At 34.8% G+C, this 17,730-nt stretch overlaps 1 protein-coding gene across 1 annotated transcript in view; it reads right to left on the bottom strand.

Moving 5' to 3' along the window:
• LOC145280003 (metalloendopeptidase OMA1, mitochondrial-like) overlaps positions 1-17,392 on the bottom strand; it is a 32,898-nt gene extending 15,506 nt beyond the window's left edge. The window contains exons 1-4 of the mRNA XM_080131627.1: positions 17,215-17,392; positions 14,756-14,863; positions 8,246-8,374; positions 4,594-4,668 (exon numbers count right to left, since the gene is read on the bottom strand). Coding sequence (XP_079987753.1) covers positions 4,594-4,668; positions 8,246-8,374; positions 14,756-14,863; positions 17,215-17,328 — 426 coding nt within the window. The 5' untranslated portion in view covers positions 17,329-17,392. The remainder of the gene's footprint in view (positions 1-4,593; positions 4,669-8,245; positions 8,375-14,755; positions 14,864-17,214) is intronic.
• Positions 17,393-17,730: the final 338 nt, after the last annotated feature.

Here is a 17,730-nt window from a genome sequence, read left to right as displayed (position 1 = left end):
GACTTGTGTCGGGACGGGTTTTTCAGCTAGTTATATAGATGAGAAAATATCTCCCAATCAAGGTTTGATCGAATGTACTTTTTGAAAGTGAAATTATGTCAATCGCAAATAGGAAAATCACTTGAAGATAAAAAAAATTAAGAATAACAACTGATAAGAATGGGGAATCAAAGTAATGAATTTCATCCACCAAATATGTCAGATGGATTGGTTGGTTGGTTGTTTTTGTTTTACGGCATATCAACCCTTTTCGGGTTATTTAATGCCGAATCCAAAGATTTTGAAGAAAAATTTTTTTAATAGAATATATTTGTTGTTTTCACGTCGGTTTCTATTTAACCCATAGTTGGGACCCTAACAGGTACTACCACTCCGGGTCAGAGTGGACCTGGGAGCAACGGTAATTAAAGGGTGGCTCCACACTCCCCAAAGCCCACAAGCTGGGGCCTCACCACTGGATATAGCTTAAGGTCATATCCAGGACCCCCATTGAAGGACTTTTACCCTCTGCAGGGGGACAGTCGGCATATTCTAATGCCCCACCGACAGGGCCATGTCAGACAGAAGATAAAATTCATGTTTAACGATAAGGTTAATAATTATAAAATAACGGTTGAATATAAAAAAAAAATGTTTTCATTTTCATTTCCAATTGATATATAATAACTTTTTAAAATCTTAAATTCTTGAAATAGCTACAGTTCATATATATGTAATATATAAATGGCATAATCGCGTTGACACACCGGTTCTTGTCAGATCACCAAAGTTAAGCAATGTTGAGCCTGGTTAGTATCAGATAGGTGACCATTTGGGAATTCTAGGCGCTGTATGTGCTCTCCGCTTATCTCGGCATTTGTTTCCAGTCGTCCTGTACTTCACTTGCCACTGGTATTTAACAATGCCGACTCAGGAAAGGTGTGATTGGAAATTGCGCACCTCCTGCCATAAAAATTTCACGCGCAGGCAACCCTTCGTGGGTATCCATAGTCTGTCGAAGACTGAAGGAGCCTGCAAATGGCTACATGTTTGTCTGTTTGTCTCCATATTTTCAAACTAAAAGTTGCAGAGCGGTGCCAGAGGCTTCAAAGAATGGGATTTTTTACAGGCCGTTCTTTTATGAGTCTTTAGCCGGTTTAAATTGTTTTCAAAATTGAAAAAAATCATTAAATATTTTGTACATTAACCTTAGTTTTTTTTAATCGGGTTATATGCATGTTCTTTTCGTACAGTGGTAACATTACCAGCTCTTAATCTACAGTTTTTTGGTTTCGATTCTAACTGATGGCACCCAAATGCTTTTGTTTTTTACTTTTGAAATCATGACTATAACAATATATACGAAATCTGAGCAAATTAAAATATATTTAAGCATATTTTCCGCTTTGGCGAAGCCCCCTCACCCCTCCCACTAGTGTGTATATATCTGTCTGCAGAATTATAACTAAAGCAATCAACTAGCGTTTATGCAATGTTCACAACTTCTACTCATACGAACACTCTAGATTACCTAATATACTTGTCCAAATTGAGCATTTATTAGTTCTTAATTCCCTTCATTCCCATGGCAAATTGTATTGGTGGTTATGAGGTAGAGGCTCAGCAAATGCCTTATCTCTGAATACCATTTATGTAAAATTTCAAATGTTTAGACAAGAAATTGTCTGAGTAATTTGGTAGAGATTGCAGAGGTCAATTTTTTTTAAAACTTTGACCCCTATTATGACCCCTTAATATTTATTGTTTTAGGCTCAAATCAAGTTATTAAGTTAGATCCATGTCCAAGGAACCTATATCAAAAATTTCAAGTGTTTAGACCCAAAATTGTCGGAGGAGTTTGGAAGAGTTCTCAAAGGTCAAATCGTTGAACTTTGACCCCTTAACAGCCAAATTTTGGGCCGAAAACGGATTACAAAGATTTTCCCAAATCTCAGTACTCTGTATATCAAATTTTGAGTCTGTAGGCTGAAAATTGACAGAATTATTGCATAGGGAAATGTACACGGACACACAGACAGACAGACATTTTCACTTTTATAGATATATAGATATATACTAGCAGGGAGACCCGACGTTATCCAGGATTAAATGAGGATCAACAAAGATTATGTTCTCCATGATATAAGTGATGTTTAAATTTTAAAATGTATGTTGTGCGTTTAAAGCCAAATTACAATGCAAAGATGCTGTAAAATACACTATTTCAAACCACGGGCACCAAATGTAATCTGCCAGACATTAAAAAAAAAATTTCGCTGTTGAAAAAAAATGGATTTTTACTATTTTTAATTCTTTTCTGTAAATAAAAGCATGGTATGAAAAAAACAAATTCTGAAGAAGACTTATCACGTTGAAATTATCAATAATTTCAAACAAATAGATGTTTCTTTTGCAAAATCTTTGCATTGCATTTTGGCTTCAAACGTACGGCATACATATTTCATTTTGAAATTTGTAAATATTTTATCTTTGATTCTTTCAATCACACAAAATATCAAGTTGACAAGAAAGTTCTTGCGGTTTTTAACTTTTAAATTCAGAAGAACATATAGCGGGTCAAACCAAAAATTCATTGATCGAAATAAGCACCATCAGAATCAACCCATTTTTGCCAACGTAAAACAAGTGTATTTATGCCATTTTTATGTAAAAATCTTGCGTTCTGGTGGCGATGAAGTTGCTGAAGGTTTTGAAGCGTTTCTCATGCAGAAAGTTGTCGAGGTCCTTGAAAAAGTGGTAGTCGGTAAAAGAGAGGTCTGGAGATTATGGTGGATGAGGCAGAGTTTTGTAGACCAATTTGTTCAACTTCTACAGGGTCAGCTTAACAACATGCAGTCGGGCATCGTTGTGGAGGAGAATTTGGCCTTTTCTGTTGATTAATGCTGGATGTTGTCAAAGTTTCTGATGCATTTCATCCATTTGTTGACAGTACTTCACTGCCGTAATGGTTTCGCATGCATTCAAAAACTGTAATGGATGAGACTGAAGCAAATAAATACAACAGGCCCACAGCCAGTTTGGTGCAACTTTGGCTTTGGAAAGTGTCGTAGAGCTTCGTTGGCATCTAACCACTGAGCTGAGGATCGCCGGTTGTTGTAAAGAACCCTATTTTCATTGCAAGTCACAACCCGATCAAAAAATGCATAACGTTTCTTTCGATGGTCGTTCAATCCATGAGGCAACCATTTATCAAGTCTTTTTGTCTTTTCAATCTTTCTCAAGTAAGTGGAAATTTTGTCAACATCCGATGTTTGACCACTATGCTCATTATCTTCCAGACTATCGTCACTGCCACAAAATTACTTAAACCACCATTGTGCTGTGCATTCAGTAGTGCTTCGTTGATATCGTGAGCTGTTTCAGCAGCTTTTCAGCCTTAATTGAATTGAAATAAGAAAATTGTGCGAATTTGCTTTTTTTTCCATTTTGTATTCAATGTTCTGAAAAGATGACATAATCGTTTTAAAACACTTGTAATTTAAACGATTAGATAGAGTGAAATAGTTTAAAATGATATATAAATTAAAAGTATTACAACGAAAACTGATTTGAAAATACACCATTTGAAATCAAAACTAAAACTTCCGCAAGAACTTTCTTCTCAACCTAATCGTTTTGTTAATTATATAAGTATGCATAAAAGTAGACAGAATCTCTTCTCAACCAAGGCATAAAATTAAGTATATGATTAGACATCTTTTCCAACTTGTTCTTGGTTGCTAGAGACTGTATGTAAAATGCCATCCTCGTGGTTTTGCAACCCAAAGACATATTAAGTCTAAAACCTTGGATTTATAACCAAATTGTTCAAAAGATTTAACTTGGGTTGCAATAACTTTGACAATCAGGCAATGCCAGTTTAACCATCACATCTTGATTTCCAAAAAATGACTCCAAGAAATGAAGTGAAAAAAATATGAAACTACAGCACTAACCCTAAGTGGATTTAACCGGCTTCCTCTGAAGGAGCAAGTTTTATGAGAGTATAAGATTCACAAGCGGTCCTCAGGGGGAGATAACAACATCAGGTTTCTGCAACTCTTGCAGGGATGTGTCGACGCCCTTCTGCATACAGCAGCTGGTATTTCCAAATTGGTTACCATCTGGTACTGACCAGGCTCAACATTGCTTAACTTCAGGTCATAGTAATCAGTGAGTATCAAGTCAGCTTGGTATCTCACAGTCCATTGTGGTTAAACAAAAACAAATAAGTAACCAAAAAGAAAAACCTTAATACATTTTGTAAAGATGGAAATAGACTTACAGTTATCTCAGAATTAGGCACTCTTTCCAATGTAAACCGCTGTCTGCTCTTTTTCAGCTGTCTCAAACTTTTCCACTAATTTGTCCCTTTAATAAACCACATGTCGCCTCATATGCAAATTACTGGCATTAGTATTACTATTTAAAAAACAAACAAAATCATCTACAAAATTGAATTTTTTCTTTCTTTCCTCCCCAATCCCATCATCTGACAGACCAAACAGAGGTGCATTGGCTTGCGCAAATAATACCTTCTATTACAGATATTGCAGTTAGTTGAATTTGTTAATGCTAAGATGTTTTTAAGAGAATTGTAAAATGTTGACAAACCTTTGCTGCCAACTGCAACCCAACAATATCGGCTTCTTTCTCAAGTTTACGGCTGTAAGGATAATCCAACAAAATCTGAAAATTTGAAAAAAAAAAAAAAAATAAATAAATAAAATAAAAAAAATGGAAAGTATAATTATATTACAATCAAACAGATTATTTAGAAATGACAAAAACTGATAATTCAGAAAAAAGTAAAATTCATCATTCATGATTTCTGAGTGAATGGTTGTGGGGGATAAAACAAAGAAGGAAGAAAAGAGGGAAGAGAAAGTGAAAGACGAGAAAAAAAAAGAAAAAGGAAGAGAAAGTGAAATAAAAAATTAAAAAAATAAGAGTAGAAAAAGAGGGAAAGAATATGTCGAAAATTTATCCGTTTTCAGATTAACTCGATGAGAAACGAAAAACCTGCACAAAAATAAAATAAGGGGGAGGAGTACATGATTAAAGAAGAAAGAGATTTTATTTAAAATGAAGAAGAGATTTTATTTACAATAGGTTGAAAATTATTCCGCTTACAGGCATTCCAAAACGAAAAATGTCAAGTAACAAAAATAGCACATTCAGAGAAACAAACTCGGTTCATCTATTATATAAAAGGGAAAATGTGTGTTAGTTTGTGTGTGTGTGTGTGTGTGTGAGTTTGTATGTCCACCAAAAAACTTTTGACAGATGCATCGGACCATAAGAAAATTGGTATGGTTAGAAAATTCTCTTGGATGTAAAAATTGGCCAAAAAGATTAATTTTGTCTGGATCAACTGGGCCGTTTCTTGCAATGAGGGGTCACTTTTTTCCTCAACATTTTTGCAAGTCATACGCCTAGCAATTTGAATGTTTGTTTAAAAAATGTTACTCCGACCTGTCATGACATCATAAGTCGTCGTGGCTGTGACAGCTAGCGTGTGAGCTTTTTTCACTACCTTTTTCTCTTTTGCATTACAGGTTTGAGCCTGGCTACTGCGGCTAATTTTTGTTTTTGTACTCTCACAAGCACTCGCTGCTTTTTTGATAGAAGAAAAGTTATTTTTTTTTAGGGCAGGGGGTTTCTCAATATCCTTAATATATCACTTCTCTCCACCCAGGTAGCACCAGGTACCTCCGTTAGTAATTTATAAACGTTACTTCAACGAACGACTACCATTAATATGCAAAAATTAGGAACAACTACTTCCAAAATAATGCACACCATAAATTTAATGGAGTGTACTCACAAGTGCTTAAACTTTAAACGCTCACAAATTTCAAATTTCTTTCCTTCGAAAATGTACACACCACCGCTGCATATTTAAAGTTGTAAAGAAGAGTTCACCTCGTCACGACCTGTGTTTTCTTCTTTCTGGACTATTCTTCCAGAAGAAAAGGCTCAGGAATCCTTGTTCACAGCAGGCAATGAAGCATGTGTTCACTTTCCTGGTCGGCAGGATTTGAAAAGGAAGATTTTCAGGCTGGATTTGGTGACATCAGTCCAAAGGAGCTAGCTTTGCTTTTTATTTAAAATTAATGGTAGTTTCGTATGAATATCAAAAGGTGTAAAATCAAATTCAACGAACTTAGAAAATACGGAAAATGAAATATTATGAACCAAAATAAAAATATAACAAATATAATACACCAACAAATAGAAAGAGATGAAAAAAAAAAGAGGAAAGAAAGGAATATGATGATATAGGGAAAAGCAGAAAGGAGAGGAAAAGGAAAGGAAGGGAAGTGAAAGAAAGGAACAAATGAGGGTGAAAGAAAAAAAGGAAAGAAATAAAGGAAGGAATAGAATGATGAGAACAAGGAAGAAAGACAAAGAAAAGGATAAGAGAAAAACAAATTTTTCATCTCCCCCCCCCCAAAAGCTGTTATTTATTATCGATAGTCTGTCTGCTCAACAGAGCTTGCTTTGCTTTGCCTACTATGCATGATGTAATTTTTTCAGTTAACAGGCCTAGTCTCTCAGTGGTGGTGATACTACTCTATTCAATGTAGATGGCTATACCAAGTGATTGTCCACCATTGCTAAGCAGTGAGTGGAGAAGAAGAGGGCATGTCTGGCAGCTAAACTCAGCGCCATGTTCTATCTCTAAGTTAGGATTTGTTAAGAATCTTAAATCTAGAAGTAACGGCTTTCTTCAAGCGAAGTCCCACGAAGGTTGCTTATGGCTCTATTCCGAATTTGTGTTTGTAGGTTAAGAGGTAAAAACCTCGTTTCATAAACATATTTTTATTATAAACTTCAAATAAAGACTATTTAAAAAAAAAAAAAAAAAAATTTCTTTTATTTCAACAAATCACTTCTTGGTCTGACAAGAGGGATTTGTTTGAAGGAAGTCTCATTTTTTACAAATTTAATTATTTTCAGTTTGCAATCATTTATATAAGTCCTATGAACACAAATTCGGAATATTGGCGCCAGGGGAATTTACTTGAAGTAAACCAAAATGACTTTCTATTTAATAGTTTAAATGGTTCCAAATTCCTTAAAAAGATCATTAAGTATTTTCTTTTAACTATTAAGATTACAAAATGGCTGACTTGTTTAAACAGATTATATATATATATTTTTTAATGGGATTTTTAAAACTTCATTTTATTTCTACACATTACTGTCAACACTTTATCCATTACGCTAACCATCTAGCCTTCTAGAAAAATGTCACCCAACATTCATGCCATCTAACACATTCTCTTACATACATTTTCTCCCCTCCCTCAAATGTTCATCTGCATCTCAGTATCCATCTTTGTATTTTGACAAAAATTTAATTTCCAAGATTTCGATTTCAATGTTCCAGTAAAAAAAAAAAAAAAAAATCTCTAAATGATTGTCCTTATAAATACTCATGACCATTCAGTCTCAAAAGAAAATGGGTACACTCTGTGTGGGTGGTTGCACGTGTAATTGTGAAGCAAGGATTGCGCAATCCCAAACGCATATCTCCTGATTCGACATTGCTTGATTTCAGTGGTAAGAAGTCCAGGATGACTGGAAACAATGCCAAGATTAGTGGAGAGCACATACAGCACCTAGTATTCATGAATGCTTACCCACTTACTACTACATTGTTTTTCTACTTATGTTTGTTGTTTCTCTTCCTTTTGTTGCATGTTTTTTTGCATATTTTATTTTAATAAATACTAGTAGGGACGGGGGGGGCGCATTAAACTTAAATATGATATTTTAATTTGTCCAGATTTGTATATATTATTATAGAGTCGTGATTTCAAAAGTGGAAAAAAAACAAAAAAAAAAAAACTACTTGGATACCATCAGCTAGAATCAAAACCGAAAGCAAAACTATAGCATTCAAAGCTGGTGACGTTACCACTGTACCACCGTGACACGCATATGAACTGATTAAAAATAAAAAATTCAAAATAACCTAAAATGAATGTACAAAATGCATAACAATTTTTTTTAATTAAAAACTATTTTAATCGGCTAAAGACCCATAAAAGAACGGTCGAAAAAAATCTAATCTTAACATCACTGTGACTTTTAGTTTCAGAAAAGATAGAATTTGAAAACATGGAGACAGACATACAGTTTTATAAATTAGATTTCATAAAAAAAAATCAAAAAAATCAATGTATTAGTCATGGGAAAGACGCAGATGAAGGTTTCTTCTAATTTTATAGAAATGTATTCAGCCATGTTTCCTTACCTGGACAACTTTTTCGTAAAATGCTTGTGTAATAAGAGCAATTCCATCAAACGGCATAAAAGCCCAAATCGCAGCCATCAAAATGATTACAAAATAATCAATTATTTGGGCATAACTCACTTTCTCTGCCTGAAAAAAAAAAAAAAAAAAAAAAAATTGTACGTTTCTGAATTTTTTAAATGAGGATTGGTTATTCGTATTATTTGGATTCTTCACTCATCTTGAGTGTCATTTGCACAACGTTTTGGTGGATGCAACCTCCAACCTTCTTCAGGTGTATACTCGGAAATTTGGATGGAATTTCATATGGAACCCTTTATTTAATCACTTGCTTGTCTACAAGGGCCCGTGGCGCAGTGGTTAGAGTACTTGGAAAAGTCAATTGTAAAAGTAATATTATGAAGGTTGAAGGTTCAATTCTCAGTGCTGACAATTAAAAAATACATTTGCGAATTACTTAGCACCCCAGTCCAGTCATGGCTGACAGAATGAGAGCATGCTACCCCCATGAAATAAATAATGAGTTCTGTTCGAAAATCTGTCCAAATTCTAGAGTTAGACAGAAACATTCTTGAGTTTGGACAAGATACACTTAAAGCAGAACGAAGGTTATATCGAATGAAATGTTGTGAAAATGAGACTCAAGATGGGAACAGTAGTTCAAAGTATCCAAATAATTTGAAAAAAAGAAACATTAAAAGAAAAAAGTTTATAAATATAATTGAAGTTGGGGGGGGGGGGGGGGAAAGAAAAGAAAAGAAACCCCCAGAAAATCTCAATGATACTTAACCTCAAATTCTAGCCATCTAACACCTTCTCTTCCATTTACCCCCCCTCCCTCTCTCTCAAACACCCACCTCCATCTCTATCATTGTATATTTCAACTGGTTTTCGCAAAATAAATAAATATTCCATGATATTCATTATAAGCACAAGTTTTTATTAATCTTTTCCTGTATATTTATTTACCGACTCTTTAGGAGGTTAGACACAAGGTTAGGTATGATTCTGAAAAGCCAGCACACTAGGATTATTGGTGCTTTAGGCTACAAAAAATGTCTGAGCAATCTCATTCCCCAGTAGGGTCACTGAAATGTTGTGATGCCCTGGTTCGTGGATGTCAGGATGCAAGAAAAGAGAACAGAACACAAATCGATAATTAACAACAGACAAATTTTTTTTATTTTGCCTTTTTTATATATTCTTTAAGGGGCAGGTAACTCTTTTGGGATTTATGTCCCTTTGATTGCAATATTATATCTCTCTCATTCTTGGTGGAATGCATTGTCCTTTTTTTACTGTATGTATATGACTTCAATATGAAGTGTTTGATTCTGGCAGTCTTTTCAGTGATGAGTTTCATCTCAGAAATTGGTCAACCATTGGAGTTGTGGGTGTGCATTGTACTTAAAGTCAGAGTCAGAATCCTCTTCCTTATAAGTGTGTTCGAGCTTACTCGCATGAACAAAGAGGAGTTTCTAGTGACTTAGTGGTTTCCTCTCTACACGGTTATCATGTTGTCCGTTTTTCTTTTTTGTGTGTGACTGTATATGGTTTGAAGTTGTATGGTGGGGACAGCTTGTTTTGTTTCTTTTGCCTGACCAAGACTGTCTCGTAGACAGAGGGGTGTTTTTTTTTTTTTTTTTTTTTTTTTATCTGCATACCCTTTCATTTTCTCCTTTCTTTTGGAATCATTTTTTTCTATGCTGTCAGCATTGGCTCTAGTGCTGGTTTCTCAACAGTATTAAGTATTCCGAGATTCATTTTTCTGTCAGTACAGGCTTTGAAAGGAGATATTTTTGTGCCGATATGAGAAGTGGCTCTATATTGTCTAAGGAAGTGAAGTAACCGGGTTTTCCAGTTGTGACCTTCCACCATGGTAGAAAGTATAAATATTTTTAAAGTACGCATAAAGCGCTCCACCACTGTTTGCCTGTGTCTAAAACCTGACTCAACGACAAAGTCTCTGAAATCTTGTCCTTGAAATGGAGACCCATCAATGGACTTTAAAACGGTTGGATATCCTTGTCTAGCAAAAATCCTGTTCAGATGAGGGATGATTGCACTTATGGACAGTAAGAGTATTTTGACTTCAGGGAATTGGCTATAGTCATCAATTGTGACTAGCAGATAGTTTCCAGATGGAAAAGAATCTGTAAAGTCAACTGAAATTTCAGTCCATGGAGCAGTTGGAAGAGGAGTGGAGTGTGTATGTCTTCGGTTAGGGTTAGCAGGGAATGCAGCCATGTACTGTTTCTTTCACCAATTTGTTTTTTCCTTTTCTCTTATTGTTTTGTCTTGACAATGCCTTGATGTGCATGATGAGTTATGTCGACCATACTTTTATTTAATTTATTCAAGACGATGTCCTCGAAGGATGAGACCACCATGCACTGATAGTTCATCCTTGAATGGAGAAAAACTTCACAGCCGGGGGTCATTCCAGTGTCTATCTACAAACTGCAGCCTTCACTTTCTGTAACAGGAGAGTTTTCCCCTGCAGCTTGCTTAACTTCTTCAGAGATGATATATTTGGGTATGGTGCTTTGAACCACATACTTTATGTAAGCTTCTGCTGCATTGCCTTTCGATGGTAAGGGTTCAGATCATCTTTCCAGGTTGATATATCAAACTGTATTGATAAGGCATGAGACACAGATGCTAGCGCTCAGTCCGGGTCATTTTTGGTTTGAGATTCTTTACGATCCCAACAAGTGGTTGGTTATAACTGGTGATGGTGAACCTTGCTTCATATAAACAGAAATGGAAAGGTTCAGCTGCATACACAACATCTTTCATGGTTGGTTGGGTTTGTTTTACGGCATATCAACCCTTTTTAGGTTATTTTATGCTGAACCCAGTGATTTTGAAGAAATTTTTTTAATAGAATATATATATATATATTTTTTTTTAAAGTCAGTTTCTATTTAACCCATAGTTGGGACCCTAACAGGTACTACAACTCCAGTGAACCTGGGAGTAATGGCAATTAAGGGGTGGCTCTACACTCCCCAAAGCCCGCAAGCTGGGGCCTCACCATCGGATATAGTTTAAGGTCATAACCAGGACCCTAACATCTTTCAGTCTGAAAGTATTGCTGGTAAGGGTACAACTGGAATAGCATAGTACTTTCCTATTTTGTGTAAGAACTACAGCTTATCTGACTGGACTTACGTCTCTGAGGATGTTAGTGCCTTTATTTGGGTCGAAGTAGGCAATCACTTCAGTTCCTGTTAGAGATTCCTTCAGCTTGTTTGACACTGATTCTTCTGTTTCTGATCAACTCCATTCTGTGTTCTTCTTGTTGAAGTGGTTCACTAATAGAAGCATAGAATGGGATGAATCTTGCCGCATATTGTGTCATGCCTAAGAATGATCGAACTTCACAAATGTTATTGGAGGATTTGCATTTCGTTATAGCAGAGACCTTATCTGGGTTGGGTGATACTTCCTTTTCATTAAAAATATGTCCAAAGAAAATAAATTCTCACACATAGGAAAGGTATTTTTCTCTGTTGAGCTTGACTCTCACATTCTGTAGACATTTTAGTGTTGCTCTCAAGCTGTTATCATGGTTGTTATCATTGGTCGCATCCGTGAATTATGATGTCATCTGATATCTTTTTTACTCCTGGGATATCTCTGAGGAGATCAGCAATTGCTTTTTTGAAATAGTTCAGAAACTGCATTTATTTGAAAAATTAGGCTCTTGTAACGGAATTATCCTGAATGTGTGGTAGATGTTGTGATTTATCTACTTGATTATCCAAGTTCTAGTTGGTAATAAGCATCTAAGAGGTCTAACTTGTTGAACACTGTAAAGCCGCTTAGGTCTGCAATTAAATTGTCCACGGTCTGTATTAGATGTTTCATCCCTTGGATGGTTCCATTTGCCTTCCTCATGTCAATGCAAATACGTACACCACAATTTTTGGAGGGAACTACCACAACAGGGCTTACACATGAAGTAGGTCCGGTGACATCTTCAATCACATCCATTTAGTCTAGGTAATAAATACTGTTTTTTTTTACTTTGATATGCCAGAAACTTATTAGAAAAATGTTATCATTATTTTTACTGGAGAAAGTTCTCCCTTTTTTGTGACCAGTGCATTTTTTAAGTTTTGTGTTTGAAAAAAATGATTAAAATGAATATTTTTGTAGTTTTTATTTGTTTGAAAAAATAATTAAAACGAATATTTTTGTAGTTTTTATTTGTGTTTGAGAAAAATAATTAAAACGAATATTTTTGTAGTTTTTATTTGTTTGAAAAAAAAATAATTAAAACGAATATTTTTGTAGTTTTTATTTGTGTTTGAAAAAAATAATTAAAACGAATATTTTTGTAGTTTTTATTTGTGTTTGAAAAAATAATTAAAACGAATGTTTTTGTAGTTTTTATTTGTGTTTGAAAAAAAAAAAATTAAAACAAATATTTTTGTAGTTTTTATTTGTTTTAAAAAATAATTAAAACGAATATTTTTGTAGTTTTTATGCTAATTTTATTGCCAATCTAAAACATTGTGTAAATAGTAACACTGAATGACGACCATCTTTGTATTAAATATAGGATCGGCTTCGTTTGGATTACTTCTCTGCTAGATGCTACCTATTTTGTCAGGAAGTTCTTGGTGGACAACTCTATAAAAACATTACGTTATTGAAGACTTCAGAAAAGTTTTAATGTAATAATTATCAAAACTTAGCAAGAAAAACCTGTTTCGAAGAAACATTTTAAATATTACGATCAAAAGTTACATTTTCTGCTCATGTTAAAGAAGAGTTAGGCTTTATTTTAATACATAAAGCATTTAGTTCTGTCTCAACGTCCTCCCTCACATGAAATGGTATTCTCCTGTGTTGTTGTGTTACTAAGGTTATTGAGGAGTCGATGTGAAGATTGATGGTACATTCAGAAATTTCCCAAATTTTCCATCAAATAGTGTGGGGAAACTCTTCTGGAATGGGGAGCATCACATTGAATGAAAAATTGAATATTATCATACCTAATGCTGTGGCAAAGTAGGCACTAAATGAATTCTGCAATCCAAGTAACGAACTTTCACTGTCAACCACAAATATTTTGGCAAGGCAGGACTTGTCACAAAATTTTATACTGGCATTAATAAATCCTTGGATAGATATTATTTGTCTGAAGGCAACTCGAGGATAAGGTTTAATGAGTGTAAGGTGGTAGTGTAATGGTGTAAATTGGGTAGAGTTTGATTATTTATGGAGAATTTGTTTACATTGGATTTGAAGACTACCATGTTGTATTCAATTGGGAAACAGGTTATCGGAACAGTGTTCCACAGGCGGGCAGTTTCGGGAAAGAAGCTTTGTTCATGGAATCTGTTTAGATTAAGACACAGGTAGAGAGTAGGGGAAATTGTATATAATGGTTGTAGCTAGCCGAGTGTTTTCTATGAAAGTTTGGCAAGGGGGAACCATAGATTGGAGTTCAGTTGAGCATTTGCCATGGAAATAACGATAGAGCACAGACAGGTTCACAACGTCTCTTCTGTGAGAAAGAAGCTGCAAAGAAGAGAAAAAGGCATAATCTACTAGGTTTCAAAGCTAGTTTTGAACTCTATCAAGGCTGGATAGGGCGTGCCGAGCAGCTCCTGCCCAGATGCAACAGTACTTTATTTTAGGGTGTATCTGGCTCTTATACAGATAGAGGATCGCATCAGCAGTGTGATATCTACTGAAGCGGCAGAGTGATCAAACCATTTTTCAAGCGATAGAATCGAAACCAAAGCATTTAGCGCTCTAGACACGTTCCTTACCAGTTGAACTATTGACAGACAGTTAGGAAAGATTTTAAATTAAACCACTTCAAGCTATGAATGAATTTGCGCATGCACAAAAGTAATAGAAATATTTTGGCAAGTTGAAATGAACATTTTGCATTTCAACTTGCCAACATATTTTTGTACATGTTATTAATCCATCCAAACAAAGATTTTACTTGTCATAAATGATCCTTAGTGTGTGATTACTATTTTCTTTTAATTTCAGTGTCATGTGACCAGTAGTTTAAAAGTTTAGTGGTTAAATATTTTCACAAAGACAGACACACACACACATTATATATATATATATATATATATATATATATATATATATATCCCCACTCTTTATCTGTGCCTAAATCCAAACGTAGATTCCATGAGCAAAGCTTCTTTCTTAGAACCGCACGCCAGTAGAACTCTCTGCTGCTTGCCTGTTTCCCACCTGACTATAACTTGGACATCTTCAAGTCCAACATAAACAAACTCCTGACAAACCGCCCCCTTAAGTAAGACACTCTATCAAAACCCCCAATACTAACGATTACTACAATACTATCTCATTGATTACTGTACACGCAATAACCCTTATCTCTGAGTGGCCTTCGGGCCTTGATAAGTGCTGACCCCCATGTAAAAAAAAATATATATATATATATATATATATATATAGATAGATAGATAGATAGATAGATAGATAGAAAAGAAGATCACTTACTGCATGTCCTAACAAGGCATGAGCCATTTCATGGGCTAACACAATAGCAAGTTGGTTATCATTTTGAACAAAGTTTAAGAGACCAATGTGCACATAGACATGACCACTCTGAAAGAAAAAAAAAAAGACGAAGGAAAATCCATTTAAGAAAGCAAACAATTATCTATAAATATAAAAGCGAAAATGTATGTATGTTTGTATGTTTGTTCGCTTTTTCTGCATGTCTACAAAAGGCTTTTTTCAGAGAAGCGGTCGCTCGCTTCACAACTCTTTAAAACTTTTTATATCACATATAAATCATAATATCTCAGTTAACAACGAAGCTCGCCTGTCTATTTAATTTGCGATTTTGGGAAGATAAATATTCAACATTTGTCGCTCGCCGCATGTGGGTTAGTCTTTTTCCTATAAGATCTTGGGGGGGGGAAACGTTCAGCAGTAAATGAATACTATCCCGCAGTCAAACTTGACCTCATTAACTCATTAAAGCGGGCACCTGCCAAATCCAAGTAATTAAATAAATTCAAACGTGTTTCCGTTAGCATCTCGTGGTGGGGCAATGGTTAACGTTGCACGTTGTTTTTTTTCACACTTTAATTTACAACTTTGCCTGAACGGTTCGGGTTCGATCCTCATACTACCATTTTTTTTTTTAACCCCCCTCCCCATCCCTGGAGTTTCCACACACACCTCCAAACACACGGGCAACGCCGGGTACCCCTCGCTAGTCTAATATACAGGGTGGAACGATAAAGTTGTTGCCCCAAAGAAAACAACACTACAGCTTTATTTTGAAACTTTTATTGAAAAAAAATCAATTCAGGTAACTTGATTATTATGTTTTGCCATTTTGATATTTCAACAATTAAATAAAGAATTACATGGTTTCCAAAGAATGTGGTGAAGAGAATATATGAAAGACTAACAGGCCGCCCGGCATTACCCGGTTGTAAAATACACTTAAATATGATATTTTGATAAATATTGATTTCGTATTTATTATTATACTGGGTGCTCAGCATTGCCCGGGTGTTTGAAGGTGGTTCTTGAGTAAAAAAAAAAAAAAAAAAAAAAGAAAAAGAAAAGAAAAAAAGGAAAGAAAAAAAGAAAAAGAAAAGAAAAAAAAGAAAGAAAAAGAAAAAGAAAAAAGAAAAGGAAAAAGAAGAAAAAAAAAGAAATAGGAAAAAAGAAAAAGAAAAAAAAGAAAAAAAAGAAAAAGAAAAAAAAAGAAAAAGAAAAAAAAAGAAAAAGAAAAAAAAAGAAAAAAGAAGAAAAAAAAAAAGGCAGGCTCGAACCCATACCGTGAAGGAGGAAAAGAATGTGAATATAAAAAGTGACATCTATGCTGTTGTGTCCATCGTCAAACCGGAAGTGGCAAAGGTTTAAATTAAGGCTGGTTAATCGAGAACAGGGGACGACTTTAAACAATATCGGCAAAAAAAGCGACCCCTCCTTGTAGAAAAGTGCCCAGTTGAGGGTGAAGGAATCAATGTTTTTAGCCAATCTTTTGATATTTGTCATCCGAAGGGTTGAGTTTCAAAATGATATAGATCTCATGAAAATTTGTCGCCTCTGTCGAAAGTTTCAGGCAGACATACATACATTTAAACAGGGAGAGGCAAGTAAATAGTAACATTAATTGTTGATTATGATTATACTTTTTTTGCAGCAACAGAACGAAATGCTCTTCCACATAATATACACAGTTCATTATTATTCTTTTTATGCAACTTAACCTATTTTTTTTTTCTATAATTTTTTCGGCCATTGATCTTAAAACAAAAAGAAAGTTCTCTCATAAACAAAATGCTTTATGACTTTGAATATGAAGGATGTTCCAAAAGTAATGCCTCCTATTTTTTATTCATGTATTTATTTATTTTTTTTTTTTTACTCGTGAAACTCCACTTATCAAAGCCTGAAAACCACTCAAGGATAAGGGTTAATGAATGTAAGATGGTAGTGTAGTAATCGTTAATGGTATAAATTGGGTAGAATTTGATTATTTATGGGGACGGCTCAACAAGAACTTGTTTATATTGGACTTGAACGTTACCATGTTGTATTCAATCAGGAAGCAGACCAGCGAAAAAATGTTCCATAGGCCGGCTGTTCTGGGAAAGAAGCTGTGTTCATGGAATCTGTGTTTAGATTTAGGCACAGCTAGAGATTGGAGAAAATCATATGTAGTGGTTGTAGGTAGTTGAGTGGGTTTTTTTTGTGAAAGTTTGGTAAGGGAGGATCATGGATTGGAGTTCAGTCAAACACTTGCCATGAAAATAATGACAGAGCAGTGACAAGCTCGCAACATATTTTCCGTGGGAAAGAGGTTGCAGGAAAGAGGATATGGCATCATCTAGGTTTTGAAATAGGTTTTGAACTGTATTGCGCCCAAATGGATAAGAAAAGATCAATTGCATTGTTATGATAACTGAACTTATAATTTATTAATGACTTACAGCCAGAACATAAGCATTGATATCAGAGGAATCCACGATAGCCACTTTCCATTTGTGGGTTTTCATATTGGACAATGCCCAATTACTGTGAACTAATTTCTCCATGACGCACATGACCCTGTAGTACGATGGATGAGTGGCAGGTAAAAACAGATTCGCTTTCAGCTTCTCTTGCTGAAAAAAAAAGAAGAAAAAAAAAAAACAGATTAAGAAACAAATGAAAAAGCATACTTGTATATTTGTCAAAAAAAATGATTGTATTTGAAATATATTGCTGCTGAATTAAAAAAAAAAAAAAAAAAAAACGTTGTATGATACATAAAAAAATTGAAAATGTTTACATCAGTGTGCTGAGTTAGTGGAACTCTCCGGTCAGTTCCTCTTGTTGTTTGGTGCGGAGTTGTGCCGCTTTGTTTTTACATTTTAAAAGTCATCATATTAGTTACGAGATGCTAGCAGTTGTAAATAATTGTAGATTTGTTAGCAGAATAAAGCTTAAGCTACTCCTGTCTTCCT

The sequence above is a fragment of the Euprymna scolopes genome, chromosome 7 (genome assembly GCF_053919585.1).
Source record: "Euprymna scolopes isolate OS-2025 chromosome 7, ASM5391958v1, whole genome shotgun sequence".
NCBI classification, from domain to species: domain Eukaryota; kingdom Metazoa; phylum Mollusca; class Cephalopoda; order Sepiida; family Sepiolidae; genus Euprymna; species Euprymna scolopes.
Note: the sequence above shows the minus strand (reverse complement) of the source record. Positions and strands in the feature narration are given on the sequence as shown.